Below are 21,433 nucleotides of genomic sequence, written 5' to 3'. Positions count from 1 at the left end.
TTGATGAAGCGAGTGGGGAGCAGCCACGTTCCCTTTTCCCCCATTTTTTTTTTGCTTTTTGAAGATTTTTTACAGCTTTTGTGGTTTTTTTCGTAGTTTTCTGTGATTTTTCCTAATTTTTTTTAAGCTTTCCCCAATTTTCATGCTTTTTCCACCATTTTTAAAAGATTTTTCCTCATTTTCTTAATTTTTTCCTCCCTTTTTCAAGGCTTTCCCCAATTTTTAAAGCCTTTTCCTCATTTTCTTGTTTTTTCCCCAGATTTTTAAAGGCTTTTCCACCATTTTCTTGCTTTTTTTTCCCAATTTTTTTAGGCTTTTCCCCCCATTTTCTTGGGTTTCTCCTCATTTTTTAAAAGCTTTTCCCAATTTTCTTGCCTTTCCCCCTCAATTTTTTAAATTTTTCTCATTTTCTTGTCTTTCTTCCCCAACCTTTAAATTTTTTCCCCATTTTCTTGCCTTTCCCCCCCAATTTTTCAAAATTTTCCCCCATTTTAATATTTCTCCCAATTTTTTGTGGCTTTTTTCCCATTTTTCAGGGCTTTTTCCCAGGTTTCTGAGTTTTTTCTTCCCTTTAAGACATTTTTTTTATTTTCCCCTACCCTTTTTTTGTGTTTTCCCCCATTTTTTTTAAATTTTTTGCTGTTTTGGGGAAAGTTTCAGGGGTTTGTGGGGCTTTTTCTTTTTTTTTTCAATTTTTTTGACTTTTTTTCCTCCCTTTTTTCTCTTTTTTAAAACATTTTCCCCATTATTCCCAGATATAGTGTTTTTTCCCATATTTTTTCTATTAATTCCTACCTTTTTTTCATTTCCCCCCCATTTTTTTTCATTTTCCCATTTTTTTTTGCATTTTCCCATTTTTTTTTGCATTTTTCCCTTTTTCTGCATTTCCCAGGTGGTTTTTTTGCATTATTTCCAAGTTTATTAAGTTTTTTTTCCCAGTTTTTTTGCATTTTTTCCAAGTTTTTGGTGTCTGGTTCCAAGTTTTTTTGGGGAGGTGCAAGTTTTTTGGGTTTTTTCCAAGGTTTTGGGGGTTTCTCCCCTTTTTCTGTTGCTTTTTGGTGGTTTTGTCCAAGTTTTTTGTGTCTCTGTCCACAGTTTTTGTCCAACATTCCAGGTTTTTCTCCCCCTTTTTGGGTTTTTTCTCCCCCTTTTTGGGTTTTTCTCCCCCTTTTGGGGTTTTTCTCCCCCTTTTTGGGTTCCTCGCCCCCATTTTTTGGTTTCCCCCCCCAATTTTTATGTTTCTTTCCCATTTTTGGGGTCTTTTCTCCCATTTTGGGGTCTTTATTTCCAATTTTTGGGTCTTTTCTCCTATTTTTGGGTCTTTTTTTCCATATTTGGGGTGTCTTTTTTCCCATTTTTGGGTCTTTTCTCCTTTTTTTGGGTCTTTTTTCCCATTTTTGGGGTCTTTTCTCCCATTTTGGGGTCTTTTTTTCCAATTTTGGGGTCTTTTCTCCTATTTTTGGGTCTTTTTTCCCATTTTTGGGGTCTTTTCTCCCATTTTTGGGTCTTTTCTCCTATTTTTGGGTCTTTTTTTCCATATTTGGGGTGTCTTTTCTCCCATTTTGGGGTCTTTTTTCCAATTTTGGGGTCTTTTCTCCTATTTTGGGGTCTTTTTTTTCAATTTTTGGGTCTTTTCTCCTATTTTGGGGTCTTTTTTTCCATATTTGGGGTGTCTTTTCTCCCACTTTGGGGTATTTTTTCCAATTTTTGGGTCTTTTCTCCTATTTTTAGGTCTTTTTTTCCATATTTGGGGGCTCTTTCCTCCCATTTTTGGGGTCTTTTTCCCCATCTTTGGTTCTTTTCTACCATTTTTTTTATCTTTTCCCCATATTTGGGGGTCTTTTCTCCTATTATTTGGGTCTTTTTTCCAATTTTGGGGTATTTTCTCACATTTTTGGGCTCTTTTCTCCCGTCTTGGGGACCCTTTTCACACATTTTGGGGTCTTTTTTCCAATTTTGGGGTCTTTTTTCCAATTTTTGGGTCTTTTCTCTCATTTTGGGGGTCTTTTCTCCCATCTTGGGGGCCCTTTTCACACATTTTGGGGTCTTTTTTCCAATTTTTGGGTCTTTTTCCCAATTTTTGGGTACTTTTTCCCAATTTTTGGGTCTTTTCTCCCATGTTGGGGGCCCTTTTCACACATTTCGGTGTCTTTTTTTCCAATTTTTGGGTCTTTTTTCCAGTTTTCGGGTCTTTTCTCCCATTTTTGTGTCATTTTCCCATTTTGGGGGGGCCTCTTCTCCCATTTTTTGACTCTTTTTCCAATTTTTGGGGTGTCTTTCCACCCATTTTGGGGTCTTTTCCCTCATTTTTGGGTCATTTCTCCCATTTTTGTGACATTTTCCCATTTCGGGGGGGTCTTTTCTCCCAATTTTGTATAATTTTTCCATTTTGGGGGGGTCTTTTCACCATTTCAGCATCTTTTCTCACATTTTTTGGGTCTTTCCTCCCATTTTTGTATCATTTTCCCATTTTGGGGGCGTCTTTTCACCCATTTTAGCGTCTTTCCTCTCATTTTTGGGTCTTTCCTCCCATTTTTTGGGGGTTTTTTCTCCATTTTTGGGGTCATTTCCCCCATTTTTGGGGGTCTTTTCCCCATTTTTTGGGGCCTTTTCCCCATTTTTGGGTCTTTCCTCCCATTTCTGTGTCATTTTCCCATTTTGGGGGGGTCTTCTCTCCATTTTTTGGGTCTTTCCTCCCATTTTTGTGTCATTTTCCCATTTTGGGGGGGTCTTCTCTCCATTTTTTGGGTCTTTCCTCCCATTTTTGTGTCATTTTCCCATTTTGGGGGGGCTTTTCTCCACTTTGGGGGTTAATTTCCCCATTTTTTGGGGTCTTTTCCCCATTTTTGGGGTCTTTCCTCCCATTTTTGTGTCATTTTCCCATTTTGGGGGGGTCTTCTCTCCATTTTTTGGGTCTTTCCTCCCATTTTTGTGTCATTTTCCCATTTTGGGGGGGGCTTTTCTCCACTTTGGGGCTTAATTTCCCCATTTTCAGGGCTCTTTTCCCCATTTTTTGGGTCTTTCCGCTCATTTTTGGGTCTTTCCTCCCATTTTTGCGTCTTTCCTCCCCTTTTTTTCGCGTCTTTTCTCCACATTGGGGTTCATCCCCCCCATTTTTGGGCTCTTTCCTCCCATTTTTACGTCTTTCCTCCCACTTTTGCGTCTCTCCTCCCATTTTTGCGTCTCTCCTCCCATTTTTTTTGCGTCTTTTCTCCACTTTGGGGTTTATTCCCCTCATTTTCCGGGGTCTTTTCTCCATTTGCGGGGGTCTTTTCACCATTTTCCGAGGTCTTTTTCTCCGTCGCCGGGGGCGGGGGGGGGGGGTCTCTCCCCCGTTTTTTTTTTGGGGGGGCTCCTCCCCCCCCAAGTCCTATTTCTGGATCTGGAATATAAAAAGGCGCAGGTTGATGTTCTTGGCGGCGAGGAGCTTGTTGCACTCAACCGAGTCAACGATGGGCAGGGCCATGTAGTCGGTCTCGTTGTTCTCGTTGCTGAAGACAAAGTGGTAGATGACGGGGTGGATCTTGACGTCGTCGTAGGGCCCTTCCAAGAGGAGGAAAGAACATTCCATGGGGGAGTTGATTTTGCTCTTGAGGATGAGCTGGAAGGAGAGGGTTCGCTTGCACGAGAGGTTGGGGTTGCGCTCCGAGTCGTTGACCCGCGCCTTGAGGACCCACGTCTGGTTGAGGACGGTCAAGCGCGGCGTCTCGTAGTAGAGCCGCGTGATGAAATCGTCCGTGCGGTACGGCCGGAACTGAACCTCTGGAAAACAAAACAAAACAAAAAAAAAAAAAAACCAAAACAAACCAAAAAAAAAGGAAGAAATCAGCATTTTTTTACCCCCAACGGCAACCGCCGGCTCCTCAACGAGGACCTTCCAGCCATAAAACGGCGCCGAGAGGCGCCGATCCCGCTCGGAAAAAGGGTTAACGGGCGTCGGAGAGCATCCCGGCAACCACATCCGACGTCTCGGCATCCGAAACCGCCACCGGATTTCATAGAATCCTAGAATCCGGTTGGACGAGCCCCACCGGCTCGCCGCTTCCAACCCTTTCTTGCCACCCAACCCCGCGGCACCGGATTTCGGAGCATCCAGCTCGGCGCCGGCAACCGCATGGGATTTTTGAAGAGTCCGGCGGGTTTTCCGGCCGCCGCGTCGAGCCGGATCCGATTTCCCGGCTTCGTCCGGCGCCGCGGGACAGAAGGAGCAGACGGGCTTAGGTAGCACGGCACCGTTTATTTGGGATCGTCCGTACAACCCGCGCGGGATTCGGAGCCGAGGAGCCTCGCCGGGCGGCACAAACCTCGGAGCCGGAGGCTCCCGGCGCGGATCCGCGGCACCGAGCGGAAAAGACGGCGCGGTGGCCTTCGCCGGCGGCGCCGGAGAAGCTTGGATGGAAGAGGACGATCCAATATTCCAACCCCAATCCCATCGCCGGGCTGAGCCGGCGGGTTTTGCCGCTTCCGAGGTTTCAACGTCTTCCGTACGGAGCTTCCCGGCACGGAAAACGCGGCACGCGGAGCGCGGTTGAGCTCCCGGGACACCTCGGCTCCTAAAACGCCACCGGGAGCGGCTCCGATGGCAGCCGCGTCGGGGATTCGGAGCGAGACGCGGCGGCTCCGAGAGGAAAATCCCAGCGGAATCCAAGCCGGAGTCATCGTTTTCCTCTTGGATTCATTCAATTGGTGGCGTTTAAAGGGAAAACGGCTCTTCGGAAGCGGATGCGGCTCGGGATGCGCCGCGAAAAGATGCGGCGAAGCAGCTTTCCGGCCTCAACGAGGCTTTTCCCACCCAATCCCAACCCAATCCGGAATTCTAAGAGGTGGGAACCGGCTTCCACGAAGCAAGAAGTGTGGGAAGGAAGCGACGCCGGAGCTTCTCAAGAATTCCTTCAAAATTTCTCGGATTTTAAAGCGAGCGGGAACGCCGGGATGGGAACGGGGAAAAAAAATTGGGATGGGGGAGGCTGGAAAAGGAGGAAAAACGCGGGAAGAGTTACCTGTGTAGCCGATCTTCTCGAAGCTGAGGAGGCTGAAGATGCTGTTGTAGAGCTGCATCTCCTTTTTCCGGGTTTGGTCCATCTCATCCAGGATTTCCATCAGCTCGTTCCCGGTTTTGGTGGGATGGGTGCACTCGGCTTCGTGGACCGTTAATTCGTGGAAAGGGCCCTGCCAGGGGCAGCCGATCCGCTTGTATTTGCACTGGGTCACCCTACGGAGACGGAAAAGAAGGTGGAGATGGGCGTTCCGGAGCTGGGAAGGGGATTCCATGAGGAAAAGAAGGTGGATCTAGTCATTCCAGAGCTGGGAAGGGGATTCCATGGGGAAAAGAAGGTGGATCTGGTCATTCCAGAGCTGGGAAGGGGATTCCATGTAGGAAAAGGAGGTGGATCTGGTCATTCCAGAGCTGGGAAGGGGATTCCATGTAGGAAGAGGAGGTGGATCTGGTGGTTTTGGTGCTGGGAAGGGGATTCCATGGGGAAAAGAAGGTGGATCTGGTCATTCCAGAGCTGGGAAGGGGATTCCATGGGGAAAAGGAGGTGGATCTGGTCATTCCAGAGCTGGGAAGGGGATTCCATGGGGAAAAGGAGGTGGATCTGGTCATTCCAGAGCTGGGAAGGGGATTCCATGGGGAAAAGAAGGTGGATCTGGTCATTCCAGAGCTGGGAAGGGGATTCCATGGGGAAAAGAAGGTGGATCTGGTCATTCCAGAGCTGGGAAGGGGATTCCATGTAGGAAAAGGAGGTCGATCTGGTCATTCCAGAGCTGGGAAGGGGATTCCATAGGGAAAAGAAGGTGGATCTGGTCATTCCGGAGCTGGGAAGGGGATTCCATGTAGGAAAAGAAGGTGGATCTGGTCATTCCAGAGCTGGGAAGGGGATTCCGTGGGGAAAAGGAGGTGGATCTGGTCATTCCAGAGCTGGGAAGGGGATTCCATAGGGAAAAGAAGGTGGATCTGGTCATTCCAGAGCTGGGAAGGGGATTCCATGGGGAAAAGAAGGTGGATCTGGTCATTCCAGAGCTGGGAAGGGGATTCCATGGGGAAAAGGAGGTGGATCTGGTCATTCCAGAGCTGGGAAGGGGATTTTCCTCAGGAAAAGAAGGTGGATCTGGTCATTCCAGAGCTGGGAAGGGGATTTTAATCAGGAAAAGGTGGTGGATCTGATCATTCTAGAGCTGGGAAGGGGATTCCATGGGGAAAAGAAGGTGGATCTGGTCATTCCAGAGCTGGGAAGGGGATTCCATGTAGGAAAAGGAGGTGGATCTGGTGTTTTGGGTGCCTGGAAGGGGATTCCATGTAGGAAAAAGAGGTGGATCTGGTGTTTTGGGTGCTGGGAAGGGGATTCCATGTAGGAAAAGGAGGTGGATCTGGTCATTCCAGAGCTGGGAAGGGGATTCCATGTAGGAAGAGGAGGTGGATCTGGTGGTTTTGGTGCTGGGAAGGGGATTCCATGGGGAAAAGAAGGTGGATCTGGTCATTCCAGAGCTGGGAAGGGGATTTTAATCAGGAAAAGGTGGTGGATCTGATCATTCTAGAGCTGGGAAGGGGATTCCATGGGGAAAAGAAGGTGGATCTGGTCATTCCAGAGCTGGGAAGGGGATTCCACGCGGAAAAGAAGGTGGATCTGGTCATTCCAGAGCTGGGAAGGGGATTTTCACCGGGAATAGGAGGTGGATCTGGTGTTTTGGGTGCTGGGAAGGGGATTCCATGTAGGAAAAGGAGGTGGATCTGGTGTTTTGGGTGCTGGGAAGTGGATTCCAAGTAGGAAAAGGAGGTGGATGTGGTGTTTCGGGTGCTGGGAAGGGGATTCCATGTAGGAATAGGAGGTGGATCTGGTCATTCCAGAGTTGGGAAGGGGATTCCATGTAGGATAAGGAGGTGGATCTGGTGTTTTGGGTGCCGGGAACGTGATTCCATGTAGGAAAAGGAGGTGGATCTGGTCATTCCAGAGCTGGGAAGGGGATTCCATGTAGGAAAAGGAGGTGGATCTTGTGTTTTGGGTGCCGGGAATGGGATTCCACGTAGGAAAAGGAGGTGGATCTGGTGTTTTGGGTGCTGGGAAGTGGATTCCAAGTAGTAAAGGAGGTGGATCTGGTGTTTTGGGTGCTGGGAACGTGATTCCATGTAGGAAAAGGAGGTGGATCTGGTCATTCCAGAGCTGGGAAGGGGATTCCATGGGGAAAAGGAGGTGGATCTGGTCATTCCAGAGCTGGGAAGGGGATTCCATGTAGGAAAAGGAGGTGGATCTGGTGTTTTTGGTGCTGGGAAGGGGATTCCATGTAGGAAAAGGAGGTGGATGTGGTGTTTCGGGTGCTGGGAAGGGGATTCCATGTAGGAATAGGAGGTGGATCTGGTGTTTTGGGTGCTGGGAAGGGGATTCCATGTAGGAAAAGGAGGTGGATCTGGTGTTTTTGGTGCTGGGAAGGGGATTCCATGTAGGAAGAGGAGGTGGATCCGGTGGTTTTGGTGCTGGGAAGGGGATTCCATGTAGGAAGAGGAGGTGGATCTGGTGTTTTGGGTGCCGGGAAGGGGATTCCATGTAGGAAAAGGAGGTGGATCTGGTCATTCCAGAGCTGGGAAGGGGATTCCATGTAGGAAAAGGAGGTGGATGTGGTGTTTCGGGTGCCGGGAAGCGTTTTCCGGTCGTGTCGGGAGGTACCTGTCCTGGCACTCCTCCTTCTGGTGCCGTTCGAGGAGGGAGCGGGGGAACTGCTGGGTGCAGAAGCCGCATTCCGACGGGAGCTCGCTGACGGCTTTTTCCACGGCCAAGTTGCGGCAGCAGAGGCTCTTGCTGATCTCGCAGCGGCAATTGGGACACGTGGCCTGCTCCTCCTTGAGCCGCGCGTCCGCCAGCAGGTGGATGAAGCAGCCGGCGCACATCAGGTGCCCGTTGGTGCACTGAGGAAACGGGAAAAAAACACGGATCAGGGGCTCGGAATTCCCGAGGAAGCAAAATTATGGAGGTGAGGGATGGGGAGGGCGCATCGGGTGGATGGGAGGAGGTCCAGGAGGGCTTGGAGAGGGGGGAGAAAAGGGGATGGAGGCATCTCCAGGGGGTTCGGGAAGGGGGAGGTGGAAAGGGAAGTGGGGAAAATGGAAAGGAAAATGGGGGAAGTGAGGGGGCTGGGGGGAAAAAGGGGGAGAAATGGAAGGAAAATGAGGAAACCTGGGGGAAAGTGAGGAAACTGGGGGAAAAATGGGGAGAAATGGAAGGAAAATGGAGGAAATTGGGGGGAAAATGGGGAAAATGGAAAGAAAAATGGGGAAAATGAGGAAACTGGGAGAAAAAATGGGGAGAAATGGAAGGAAAATGGAGGAAAATGGGGAGAAATGGAAAGAAAAGTGGGGAAAATTGGGGGGAAAGTGAGGAAACCGGGGGAAAAATGGGGAGAAATGGAAGGAAAATGAGGAAACTGGGGGAAAATGGGGAGAAATGGAAGGAAAACTGGGGAAAATGAGGAAACTGGGAGAAAAAATGGGGAGAAATGGAAGGAAAATGAGGAAATTAGGGGAAAATGGGGAGAAATGGAAAGAAAAGTGGGGAAAATGAGGAAATTGGGAGAAAAAATGGGGAGAAATGGAAGAAAAATGAGGAAACTGGGGGGAAAGTGAGGAAACGGGGGAAAAATGGGGAGAAATGGAAAGAAAAGTGGGAAAATTGGGGGAAAAGTGAGGAAACTGGGGGGAAAATGGAAAGAAAATTGGGAAAACTGGAGGAAAAGTGAGGAAACTGGGTGGAAATGGGGGAACAGGGGAGAAATGGAAAGAAAAGTGGGAAAAGTGAGGAAACTGGGAGAAAAAACGGGGAGAAATGGAAGGAAAATGGAGGAAACTGGGGGAAAAGTGAGGAAACTGGGGGGAAATGGGGGAAATGGAAAGAAAAATGGGAAAACTGAGGGGAAAATGGGGAGAAATGGAAAGAAAATGAGGAAACTGGGGGAGAAAATGGGGGAAATGGAAAGAAAAGTGGGAAAACTGGGGGAAAAGTGAGGAAACTGGGGGAGAAAATGGGGGAAATGGAAAGAAAACTGGGAAGACTGGGGGGAAAATGAGGAGACTGAGGGGAAAATGGAAAGAAAAGTGAGGGAACTGGGGGAGAAATGGAAAGAAAAGTGGGAAAACTGAGGAAACTAGAGAAAAAATGGGGAGAAATGGAAGGAAAATGAGAAAACTGGGGGGAAAATGGAAAGAAAAGTGGGAAAACTGGGGGAAAATGAGGGAACTGGGGGAGAAAATGGGGGAAATGGAAAGAAAAGTGGGAGAAAAAACGGGGAGAAATGGAAGGAAAACTAAGGAAACTGGGGGAAACCTGAGGAAAACGGAAAGAAAACTGGGGGAAAAGTGAGGAAACGGGGGGGGAAATGGGGAGAAAAGGAAGGAAAATGAGGAAACTGGAGGGAAAAATGGGGGAAATGGGAAGAAAACGAGGAAAACTGTGGAAATTGGAGGTGTTGGATGAGGCTTGGAGGTTCCTTCCAATCCACCCCACGATTCTAGGGAGGAAACGAGTCAGAGGGAGCGAATCCGGAGCCTCCGGAGTCGGAGAAAGACGCTTTGAGGGCCCTGTTTTTCCTGAAAAACCACACGTGCCGGCATTTCCAGCTCCTCCGGAAGCATCTCCGGGCTCTTCGGATCATAATGAGGCCCGAGCTCGTTAGCCACGTGCGGAAAAGCTCCATCCCAGCTCTTTCCGTACACGGAAAAGCTTCATCCCAGCTCCTCTCGTTCCCGTCCATCCCGGGGGGAATCCGATTCCCCGTGCTCGGAAACGGGGTGGAAGGCGCATCCCCCGATCCCGTGGGATTCCTCCCACCTCCCCGAGCGAATCCCGCGCTCGGGAACGAGGAGAATTCCATGAAAATCCAGGGAAAAGCTTCCCCCGCTCCCTGGATCCCGATGGCTGGAAGCGTTAGTGCCGGAGGGTTGGAAAAGTCGTTCCCCAGCTCGTTAAACGAGCGGGAAGACGGAAATCCCGGAATCCGCAGGTTGGAAAAACCCTCCTGGATCATCGAATCCAACGGGGTGATGAGAACAATTCCAGGAACGTGGAGAATTCCGATTCGTTCCATTCAAATCCATCAGAATCCAAGAGGAGGAAAGAAACGGGGGAGAAATGGGGGAAAATGGAAGGAAAAGCGAGGAAACTGGGAGAAAAATGGAGGAAATTGAAAGGAAAGTGGGAAAACGGGAGGGAAAATGGGGGAAATGGAAGGAAAAGCGAGGAAACTGGGGGGAAAATGGGGAAACTGGGGAGGAAATGGAAAGGAAAGTGGGAAAATGGGGGGAAAATGGGGAAAATCGGAAGAAATGGAAGGAAAACTGGGGGAAAAAGTGGAGGAAACGGAAAGAAAAGGGGGAAAAGGGGGGAAGATGGAAGGAAAAGCGAGGGAACTGTGGGAAAAATGGAGGAAATTGAAAGGAAAGTGGGAAAACTGGGGGAAAATGGGGGAAATGGAAAGAAAAATGGGAAAATGGGGAAAATCGGAAGAAATGGAAGGAAAACTGGGGGAAAAAGTGGGGGAAATGGAAAGAAAAGGGGGGAAAATGGAAGGAAAAGCGAGGAAACTGGAGGAACTGGGGGAAAAAATGGGGAAACTGGGGAGAAATGAAAGGAAAAGTGAGGAAACTGGGAGAAAATGGAGGAAATTGAAAGGAAAGTGGGAAAACTGGGGGGGAAATGGGAAGAAAAGTGGGAAAATGGGGGCAAAATGGGGAAAATCGGAAGAAATGGAAGGAAAACTGAGGAAACTGGGGGAAAAAGTGGGGGAAATGGAAAGAAAAGGGGGGAAAATGGGGGGAAAGTGGGGAAAATGGAAGGAAAAAGCGAGGAAACTGGGGGAACTGGGGGAAAAAATGGGGAAACTGGGGAGAAATGAAAGGAAAAGTGAGGAAACTGGGAGAAAAATGGAGGAAATTGAAAGGAAAGTGGGAAAACTGGGGAAAAAATGGGGAAAATGGGAAGAAATGGAAGGAAAAGTGAGGAAACTGGGGGAAAAGTGAGGAAGCTTGGGGGAAAACAGGGGAAATGGGGAGAAATGGAAGGGAAACTGAGGAAAAATGGGGGAGTGGAAAGAAAAGTGGGAAAACTGGGGGGGGAAATGGGGAAAATGGAAAGAAAAGTGGGAAAACTGGGGGAAAATGAGGAAACTGGGAGAAAAAATGGGGAAAAGGGAGAGAAATGGAAGGAAAAGTGGGGAAACTGGGGGAAAACATGGAGGAAATGGAAAGAAAACTGGGAAAACTGGGGGGAAACTGAGGAAACTGGGGGGAAAATGGAGGAAATGGAAGGAAAACTGAGAAAACTGGGGGAAAATTGAGGAAACTGGGGAGAAATGGAAGGAAAACTGAGGAAAAACGGAGGAAAATGAGGAAGAAATGGGGGAAATGGAAAGGAAACTGGGAAAACTGGGGGAAAAACTGGGCTCAGTGGCCACTTGGGGGGGGTCAGTGACCACTGAGGGGGCTCGGTGACCACTGAGAAGCCCGGTGGCCACTGGAGGAGCCCAGTGGCCACTGCGAGGAGCTCGGTGATCACTAATGAGCTCAGTGGCCACTTGAGGAGCCCAGTGGCCACTTGAGGAGCTCGGTGGCCACTGAAGGGGCTTGGTGGCCACTGCGAGGAGCCCGGTGGCCACTGCGAGGAGCCCTGGGGGGGGGTCAGTAAACACTGGGGCGCTTGGTGATCACTAATGAGCTTGGTGGCCACTGAAGGGGCTCGGTGGCCACTTGAGGAGCCCGGTGGCCACTGAAGGGGCTCGGTGACCACTGAAGGGGCTCGGTGACCACTGAGAAGCCCGGTGGCCACTGGAGGAGCCCGGTGGCCACTGAGGGGGGTGGGAAGGTCAGTTAACAATGGGGGACTTGGTGGCCACTTGAGGAGTTTGGTGGCCAATTGAGGAGCTCAGTGGCCACTGGAGGAGCCCGGTGGCCACTGCGAGGAGCCCTGGGGGGGTCAGTGAACACTTGGTGATCACTAATGAGCTTGGTGGCCACTTGAGGAGCTTGGTGGCCACTGGAGGGGCCCGGTGGCCACTGGAGGGGCCCTGGGGGGGGTCAATGAACACTGGGCCGCTTGGTGATCACTAATGAGCTTGGTGGCCACTTGAGGACCTTGGTGGCCACTTGAGAAGCCTGGTGGCCACTGCGAGGAGCTCGGTGGCCACTGCGAGGAGCCCGGTGGCCACTGCGAGGAGCCCGGTGGCCACTGCGAGGAGCCCGGTGGCCACTGCGAGGGGCTCGGTGGCCACTGCGAGGGGCTCGGTGGCCACTGCGAGGGGGCGGGGGGTGGTAATCAGCAACCAGTCTCTGAGGGGGGGAAGCCTGGTAGCAACTCAGTAGCCCCCAAGGGAGATTTGGTAGCCTGCAAGGGGGGATTCGGTAGCCCCCAGGGGGGACTCGGTAGCCACCGGGGCAGGAATCAGCGACCACTCTCTGAGAGGAGGGGAAGCCCAGTAGCGACTTGGTAGCCCCCAAGGGAGATTCGGTAGCCACCAAGGGAGATTCGGTAGCCACCGGGGGGGGACTCGGTAGCCCCTGGGAAGTGGGTGGGAATCAGCGACCACTCTCTGAGAGGGGGGGAAGCCCAGTAGCGACTTGGTAGCCCCCAAGGGAGATTCGGTAGCCACCAAGGGAGATTCGGTAGCCACCGGGGGGGGACTCGGTAGCCCCTGGGAAGTGGGTGGGAATCAGCGACCACTCTCTGAGAGGGGGGGAAGCCCAGTAGCGACTTGGTAGCCCCCAAGGGAGATTCGGTAGCCACCGGGGGGGGACTCGGTAGCCACTGGGGGGGATTCAGTAGCCACCGGGGGGGATTCAGTAGCCACCGGGGGGGGATTCAGTAGCCACCGGGGGGGGATTCAGTAGCCACCGGGGGGGGATTCAGTAGCCACCGGGGGGGGATTCAGTAGCCACCGGGGGGGGATTCAGTAGCCACCGGGGGGGGATTCAGTAGCCACCGGGGGGGGATTCAGTAGCCACCGGGGGGATTCAGAAGCCCCCAAGGGAGATTCGGTAGCCACCGGGGGGGATTCAGAAGCCACCGGGGGGGATTCAGAAGCCACCGGGGGGGATTCAGAAGCCACCAGGGGGGGATTCGGTAGCCACCAGGGGGGGATTCGGTAGCCACCAGGGGGGGATTCGGTAGCCACCAGGGGGGGATTCGGTAGCCACCGGGGGGGGATTCGGTAGCCACCGGGGGGGATTCAGTAGCCACCGGGGGGATTCAGAAGCCCCCAAGGGAGATTCGGTAGCCACCGGGGGGGATTCAGTAGCCACCGGGGGGGGATTCAGTAGCCACCGGGGGGGGATCCGGTAGCCCCCGGGGGGAGGAATCAGCGACCACTCTCTGAGGGGGGGAAGCCCAGTAGCGACTCGGTAGCCCCCAAGGGAGATTCGGTAGCCACCGGGGGGGATTCAGTAGCCACCAGGGGGGGATTCAGTAGCCCCCGTGGGGGGGAATCAGCGACCACTCTCTGAGGGGGGGAAGCCCAGTAGCGACTCGGTAGCCACCAAGGGAGATTCGGTAGCCCCCAAGGGAGATTCGGTAGCCCCCAAGGGAGATTTGGTAGCCAGCAGGGGAGGATTCGCTAGCCACCAAGGGAGATTCAGTAGCCCCCACGGGGGACACGGTAGCCCCCAAGGGAGATTCGGTAGCCCCGGGGGAGGACTCGGTAGCCCCGGGGGGGTTCTCTGGGCCCCGGTACCTGGTAGACGGAGGCCTTGGGCAGGTCGAGGCAGACGGTGCAGCAGAGCACGGAGTGCAGCCGCTCCTCCAGCTTGACGCTGCCGGCCGCCCCCTCGGCGCCGCCGCCGCCGCCGCCGCCGCCCCCCGCCGCCCGCAGCCGCTTCTTGGGGGGCGCGTCCGGGTCGGCGGCGGCGCCTCCCGCCGCTCCCAACAGCCCCGCGGCCGCCGCCACCGCCGCTTCCTCCGCTCCTCCGGCCTCGGGAGGCGCCGCCGCGGGGGCCGCGGGGCCGCTGGGGGCGGCGGAAGAGGCGGCGGGGCCGCCGGAGGCCTCGCGTTCCTCCGGGCCCGACATCATCCTCCTCCTCCTCCTCCTCGTCGCCGCCGCCGCCGCCGCCGCCTCACCCGGCCACGGCCGCCATCTTGGCCGCCATCTTGGAAAGCCCCCGAGGAGGGAGCGCGGCCAATCGGGGAGGGCGAGGGGGCGGGGCTTAAAGGGCGAGGGCCAATGGGAGCGAGAGGGGGCGGGGCTTGAAGGGGCGAGGACCAATAGGAGAGCGAGAACGCACCGAGGCCACGCCCACTAGCCCCAAGCAGCGACGCCAGAGCCCAGAGGGGGCGGGGCTTAGCGTGACGCTAAGGGGCTGCGGAGCCGTGGGGGGCGTGGCCAGCGGCGAAGGGGGCGTGGCCTGAGCGGCGCGGGCCAATGGGAGCGGGAGAAGGCCGCTTGGCCACGCCCACCGAGGGCAAACAGCGACGCGCAGAGCCTGAAGGGGGCGTGGCCCGCGTGACATCAAGGCGCTACGAGCCAATGAACGGCAGGGAGACCCAAGAGGGGGCGTGGCAAGAGCCCCGAGGGGGCGGGGCCTCTAAAGAGCCGCTTCTGGGGGTGGGGAGGGGCGCGAGGCCGGCTCCGCCCCCGGCAACGGCGACGCCTCGGCCGCCATCTTGGCCGCCATCTTGGAAAGCCCCCGAGGAGGGAGCGCGGCCAATCGGGGAGGGCGAGGGGGCGGGGCTTAAAGGGCGAGGGCCAATGGGAGAGGGAGGGGCGGGGCTTGAAGGGGCGCGGGCCAATAGGAGAGCGGGAACGCGCCGTGGCCACGCCCACTAGCCCCAAGCAGCGACGCCAGAGCCTAGAGGGGGGCGTGGCCAGCGGCGCAGGGGGCGGGGCTTGAAGGGCGCGGGCCAATGGGAGCGGGAGAAGGCGGCTTGGCCACGCCCACCGAGGGCAAACAGCCTCGAGGGGGTGGGGCTTAGCGTGACGTCACCGCGGTGGGAGCCAATGAGCAGCGGGGAGACCCAAGAGGGGGCGGGGCCAGGAGAGCCGAGGGGGCGGGGCCAGAGGGGCTGAGACCTCAGGGGCTGGGGGGTGGGGCAGCCCAGTATGGACCAGTATAGACCAGTATGAGTCAATACGGGGCCAGTATAGGTCCATATGGGCCAGTACGGACCAGTATGAGCCAGTGCAAGGCCAGTAGGGACCAGTATAAGCCAGTAAGGACCAGTGTGAGGCCACTACAGACCTGTATGGACCAGTATGAGCCAGTAAGGACCAGTGTGAGGCCAGTACAGACCTGTATGGACCAGTATGAACCAGTATGGACCAGTGAGGGACATTATAGATGCATATGGACCAGTGGGGGCCAGTATGGTCCCTTATGGACCAGTACGAACCAGTACAGCTCAGTGTGGGCCAGTAAGGACCAGTTCATCCCAATGTCACAAGTAGCTAACCCCAGTGTGACCAGTGGCCCCAGTGGCCCAGTCCCAGTATGACCAGTGACCCCAGTACCCAGTCCCAGTGTGACCAGTGACTCCAGTGACCAGCCCCAGTATAACCAGTCACCCCAATGACCAGCCCCAGTATAACCAGTCACCCCAATGACCAGTCCCAGTATGACCAGTCACCCCAGTACCCAGTCCCAGTATGACCAGTCACCCCAGTGACCCAGTCCCAGTATGACCAGTCATCCCAGTATCCCAGTCCCAGTGTGACCAGTGACTCCAGTGACCAGTCCCAGTGTGACCAGTCACCTCAGTACCCAATCCGTGTGACCAGTAACCCAGTGACCAATCCCAGTGTGATCAGTGACCCCAGTGACCAATCCCAGTCTCATCAGTGTCCAATCCCAGTGTGACCAGTGACCCCAGTGACCAATCCCAGTGTGACCAGTGACCCCAGTGACCAATCCCAGTCTGATCAGTGTCCAATCCCAGTGCGACCAGTAACTCCAGTGTCCAATCCCAGTGTGACCAGTGACCCCAGTGACCAGTCCCAGTATGACCAGTGACCCCAGTACCCAGTCCCAGTGTGACCAGTCATCCCAGTATCCCAGTCCCAGTATGACCAGTGACCCCAGTGACCAGCCCCAGTATAACCAGTCACCCCAGTGACCAATCCCAGTGTGACCAGTCACCCCAATGACCAGTCCCAGTATGACCAGTCACCCCAGTACCCAGTCCCAGTATGTCCAGTGACCCCAGTGACCCAGTCCCAGTATGACCAGTCATCCCAGTATCCCAGTCCCAGTGTGACCAGTGACTCCAGTGACCAGTCCCAGTGTGACCAGTCACCTCAGTACCCAATCCGTGTGACCAGTAACCCAGTGACCAATCCCAGTGTGATCAGTGACCCCAGTGACCAATCCCAGTCTCATCAGTGTCCAATCCCAGTGTGACCAGTGACCCCAGTGACCAATCCCAGTGTGACCAGTGACCCCAGTGACCAATCCCAGTCTGATCAGTGTCCAATCCCAGTGCGACCAGTAACTCCAGTGTCCAATCCCAGTGTGACCAGTGACCCCAGTGCTTCCAGTATGACCAGTTACCGGTGGTCCCATCACTCCTTTACTGGTCCCAGTGCTCCAGGTGCCATGCTGGCTCCTCACCCCAGTCCCCCCAGTCCCCCCAGTCCCTCCCATCACCCCTTTACTGGTCCCAGTGCTCCGGGTGCCACCAGTATCCCAGTCCCAGTGTGACCAGTGACCGCAGTGACCAATCCCAGTGTGACCAGTGACCCCAGTGACCAGTCCCAGTCTCATCAGTGTCCAGTCCCAGTGTGACCAGTGACTCCAGTGACCAGTCCCAGTCTGATCAGTGTCCAAGCCCAGTGTGACCAGTGACCCCAGTGACCAATCCCAGTCTCATCAGTGTCCAATCCCAGTGTGACCAGTGACCCCAGTGACCAATCCCAGTGCGACCAGTGACCCCAGTGACCAATCCCAGTGTGACCAGTGACCCCAGTGTCCAGTCCCAGTGCACCCAGTGACTCCAGTGACCAATCCCAGTCCGATCAGTGTCCAATCCCAGTGTGACCAGTAACCCCAGTGACCAATCCCAGTCTGATGAGTGTCCAATCCCAGCGCGACCAGTGACCCCAGTGACCAATCCCAGTATGACCAGTCATCCCAGTATCCCAGTCCCAGTGTGACCAGTGACCCCAGTGACCAACCCCAGTCCGATCAGTGTCCAATCCCAGTGCGACCAGTAACTCCAGTGTCCAATCCCAGTGTGACCAGTGACCCCAGTGACCAACCCCAGTCCGATCAGTGACCAATCCCAGTGTGACCAGTGACCCCAGTGTCCAATCCCAGTGTGACCAGTGACTCCAGTGCTTCCAGTATGACCAGTTACCAGTGGTCCCATCACTCCTTTACTGGTCCCAGTGCTCCAGGTGCCACGCTGGCTCCTCCCCCCAGTCCCCCCAGTCCCCCCAGTCCCTCCCATCACCCCTTTACTGGTCCCAGTGCTCCGGGTGCCACCAGTATCCCAGTCCCAGTGTGACCAGTGACCCCAGTGACCAATCCCAGTCTCATCAGTGCCCAATCCCAGTGTGACCAGTGACCCCGGTGTCCAGTCCCAGTGCGACCAGTGACCCCAGTGTCCAGTCCCAGTGCACCCAGTGACCCCAGTGACCAGTCCCAGTCTCATCAGTGTCCAATCCCAGTGCGACCAGTGACCCCCAGTGACCAATCCCAGTGTGACCAGTGACCCCAGTGACCAATCCCAGTCTCATCAGTGTCCAATCCCAGTGCAACCAGTGACCCCAGTGACCAATCCCAGTGTGACCAGTGACCCCAGTGACCAGTCCCAGTCTCATCAGTGTCCAATCCCAGTGTGACCAGTGACCCCAGTGACCAATCCCAGTGCGACCAGTGCCCGCAGTGACCCAGTCCCAGTGTCACCACTGACTCCAGTTCCCAGTCCCAGTCACTCCAGTGCTTCCAGTATGACCAGTTACCGGTGGTCCCATCACTCCTTTACTGGTCCCAGTGCTCCAGGTGCCACGCTGGCTCCTCCCCCCAGTTCCCCCAGTCCCCCCAGTCCCTCCCATCTCCCCTTTACTGGTCCCAGTTCTCCGGGTGCCTCAGCTGGGCCCTCAGCCCTCTCTCCAGGGCCAGGTTGCCGGCGGCCACGGCCCAGGGGTGGCCGGCGCCCAGGTAGCCGGCGGCCACCAGGACGGCTCCGAGGGCTCCGGCTCCGTTGCCGGTGAGCGCGGCCAGCGAGAGGAGGCTGGTGGCCACCAACACCGTGACGGCGCGGGCGGCCAGCAGCCGGGCCTCCTCGGCTAGCCCCGCGGCTACCGGAGCCAGCACGGTGGCCACGGCCAGGAGGAGGTTGCCGGTGGCTCGGTCGCCGCTGAGGTGGTGGAAGCCGAAGGCCACCAAGGGTTGGCCGAGCACAGCCGAGACCCACGAGCCGGGAACGGGGTCGGAGGGGCCACCCGGAGAGGCCCACGGCCACCAAGGAGCCAGCGCGTCGCTGGCCGCTCCCAGAGCCTGGAGGAGGAAACCGGGAGCCGGACCTCCCGACACCTGCAGGGAGAGGGGTGGGATGGAGATGGAGATGGAGATAGGGATGGGGGTGGAGGTGGAGATGGAGGTGGGATGGAGATGGAGGTGGAGATGGGGATGGAGGATGGAGACCATGGGGATGGGGATGGAGGTGGAGGTGGAGGTGGGGATGGAGGTGGAAGTGGGGATGGAGGTGGAGGTGGAGATGGAGGTGGAGGTGGAGATGGAGATGGAGGTGGAGGTGGAGGTGGGGATGGAGGTGGAGGTGGGGATGGAGGTGGAGGTGGGGATGGAGGTGGAGGTGGGGATGGAGGTGGAGGTGGGGATGGAATGGGGATGGGGATGGAGGATGGAGATGGAGGATGGAGATGGAGGATGGAGATGGAGGATGGAGATGGAGGATGGAGATGGAGGATGGAGATGGAGGATGGAGACGGAGATGGGGATGGGGATGGAGATGATGGGGATGGAGATGGGGATGGAGATGGGGATGGAGATGGGGATGGGGATGGAAGACAAGGATGAGGATAGAAGATGAGGATCCCAGTGCCAGTGTCCCCATCCCAGAGTCCCCATCCCAGTGCCAGGGTCCCCATCCCAGTGCCAGGGTCCCCATCCCAGAGTCCCCGTCCCAGTGCCAGGGTCCCCATCCCAGTGCCAGGGTCCCCATCCCAGTCGCCCCATCCCAGTGCCAGTGGCCGCGTCCCAGTGCCAGTGTCCCCACCCCAGTGGTCCCATCCCAGCACCAGGGTCCCCATCCCAGTGTCCCCACCCCAGTGCCAGGGTCCCCATCCCAGTTCCAGTGTCCCCACTCCAGTGTCCCCCCCCATCCCAGTGTCCCAATCCCGGTGTCCCCATCCCAGTGTCCCCATCCCAGTGCCAGGGTCCCCACTCCAGTGTCCCCCCCCACCCCAGTGTCCCCATCCCAGTGCCAGGGTCCCCACTCCAGTGTCCCCCCCCCCACCCCAGTGTCCCCATCCCAGGGTCCCCATCCCGGTATCGCCATCCCGGTGCCCCCCCCCATCCCGGTGTCCCCATCCCGGTGCCCCCATCCCCGTGTCCGCCCCCCGCACCTGCCGGGCCCGGAGGGCGCACCAGAGGCAGACGGCCCCGAGCAGCGCCTCCCCGGCCCCGGGGGCGGCTCCCATGGGCCCCGCGGCGACGGGAACCGGCACCGAACCGGGACCTCCGGGGCCTCGCGAGGAGAAACGGGGAGAGGGGAGACACGGGGAGCGGCAGGACGGGCCAGGACGAAGGCACAAAGCCGGGGGTGGGGCAGGGGGAGGGTTAAGGCCGGGACACCCAGCCGGGCCCCGGGCCCGCCGCGGCTCCCGCTCCTCCGGTACCGGGAGCGGCACTTCCGGCCTCCGAGCGGGACCACGGAGAGGGGGGCTAGAGCGCCGCGAGGGGCGGAAGTGGGGGGGGGGGCGCTTCCATTGGCTGAAAGGGGAGGTGGGCGGGACCATTGGGTAAAGAGGCTTGGTCATTGGCTAAAGGGGCGTGGCCATTGGCTAAAGGGGCCTGGTCATTGGCTAAAGGGGCGGGGCCGTTGGCTAAAGGGGCGTGGCCATTGGCTAAAGGGGCCTGGTCATTGGCTAAAGGGGTGTGGTTATTGGCTAAAGGGGGGTGGTCATTGGCTAAAGGGGCGGGGCCATTGGCTAAAGGAGCGTGGTCATTGGCTAAAGGGGCCTGGTCATTGGCTAAAGGGGCCTGGTCATTGGCTAAAGGGGCGTGGCTTGGCTAAAGGGGAGTGGTCATTTGCTAAAGGGGCGTGGTCATTGTCTATGGGGCGTGGTCATTGGCTAAAGGGGCGTGGTCATTGGCTAAAGGGGCGTGGCCATTGGCTAAAGGGGCGTGGTCATTGGCTAAGGGGCGTGATCATTGAGTAAAGGGGCGTGGTTAAAGCCGGTGGGCGGGGCTTGATCAGGGCTGGGGGGCTCGGGGGTGGGAAAGGGGGTGCAAAGGGGTGCACAGCACCAGGACAGTGTGTACAGGGGCTGAGGGGGGGGGGTTACCCAGCCTGTCCCGTCCACATCCCCATCCCCTCATCACCCCCATCTCCATCCCCATCCCATTCCATTCCATTTCAATCTCCATCTCCATCCCCATCCCCATCCCCATCTCCATCCCCATCCCCATCCCCATCCCCATCTCCATCCCCACCTCCATCTCCATCCCCATCCCATCCCATCCCATCCCATCTCATCCCATCCCCATCTCCATCCCCATCCCCATCCCCATCCTCCATCCCCATCCCCATCCCCATCCCCATCTCCATCCCCATCTCCATCCCCATCTCCACCTCCACCTCTATCTCCACCTCCACCTCCATCCCCATCCCCATCTCCATCCCCATCTCCATCCCCATCCCCATCCCATCTCATCCCATCCCCATCTCCATCCCCATTCCATCCCATCCCCATCTCCATCCCCATCTCCATCCCCATCCCCATCCCCATCTCCATCCCCATCCCCATCCCCATCCCCATCCCCATCTCCATCTCCATCTCCATCCCCATCCCCATCCCCATCTCCATCCCCACCTCCATCTCCATCCCCATCCCATCCCATCCCATCCCATCTCCATCCCCATCCCCATCTCCATCCCCATCTCCATCTCCATCTCCATCTCCATCCCCATCCCCATCTCCATCCCCATCTCCATCTCCATCTCCATCTCCATCTCCATCCCCATCCCCATCTCCATCCCCATCCCCATCCCATCCCACCCCATTCCATCTCCATCTCCATCCCCATCCCCATCTCCACCCCATCCCCATCCCCATCCCCATCCCCATCCCCATCTCCATCCCCATTCCATCCCATCTCCATCTCCATCCCCATCCCATCCCATCCCATCCCACCCCATCCCCATCCCCATCCCCATCCCCATCCCCATCCCCATCCCCAACCCCATCTCCATCTCCATCCCCATCCCATCCCATCCCATCCCACCCC

At 56.1% G+C, this 21,433-nt stretch overlaps 2 protein-coding genes across 2 annotated transcripts; both read right to left on the bottom strand.

Moving 5' to 3' along the window:
* Positions 1 to 896: 896 nt before the first annotated feature.
* ZFTRAF1 (zinc finger TRAF-type containing 1) lies at positions 897 to 14,058 on the bottom strand. The gene is made up of 4 exons (XM_069882881.1): positions 13,705 to 14,058; positions 7,662 to 7,900; positions 5,001 to 5,212; positions 897 to 3,762 (listed from the first exon to the last, which is right to left on the bottom strand). Exons 1-4 carry the CDS (start codon positions 14,038 to 14,040, stop codon positions 3,371 to 3,373), a joined length of 1,179 nt encoding a protein of 392 aa, XP_069738982.1. The 5' UTR covers positions 14,041 to 14,058; the 3' UTR covers positions 897 to 3,370.
* A 3,956-nt stretch (positions 14,059 to 18,014) lies between these two features.
* Positions 18,015 to 19,941, bottom strand: TMEM276 (transmembrane protein 276). Its single transcript, XM_069882884.1, has 2 exons — positions 19,549 to 19,941; positions 18,015 to 18,496 (listed from the first exon to the last, which is right to left on the bottom strand). The coding sequence occupies exons 1-2, from the start codon at positions 19,939 to 19,941 to the stop codon at positions 18,023 to 18,025; spliced, it is 867 nt and encodes a 288-aa protein (XP_069738985.1). The 3' UTR covers positions 18,015 to 18,022.
* Between the last annotated feature and the right edge of the window lie 1,492 nt (positions 19,942 to 21,433).

This window comes from Phaenicophaeus curvirostris, unplaced genomic scaffold, assembly GCF_032191515.1.
Source record: "Phaenicophaeus curvirostris isolate KB17595 unplaced genomic scaffold, BPBGC_Pcur_1.0 scaffold_381, whole genome shotgun sequence".
Classification (NCBI taxonomy): domain Eukaryota; kingdom Metazoa; phylum Chordata; class Aves; order Cuculiformes; family Cuculidae; genus Phaenicophaeus; species Phaenicophaeus curvirostris.
The sequence above is the reverse complement of the archived record's forward strand: the minus strand, read 5'-3'. Positions and strand labels throughout refer to the sequence as shown.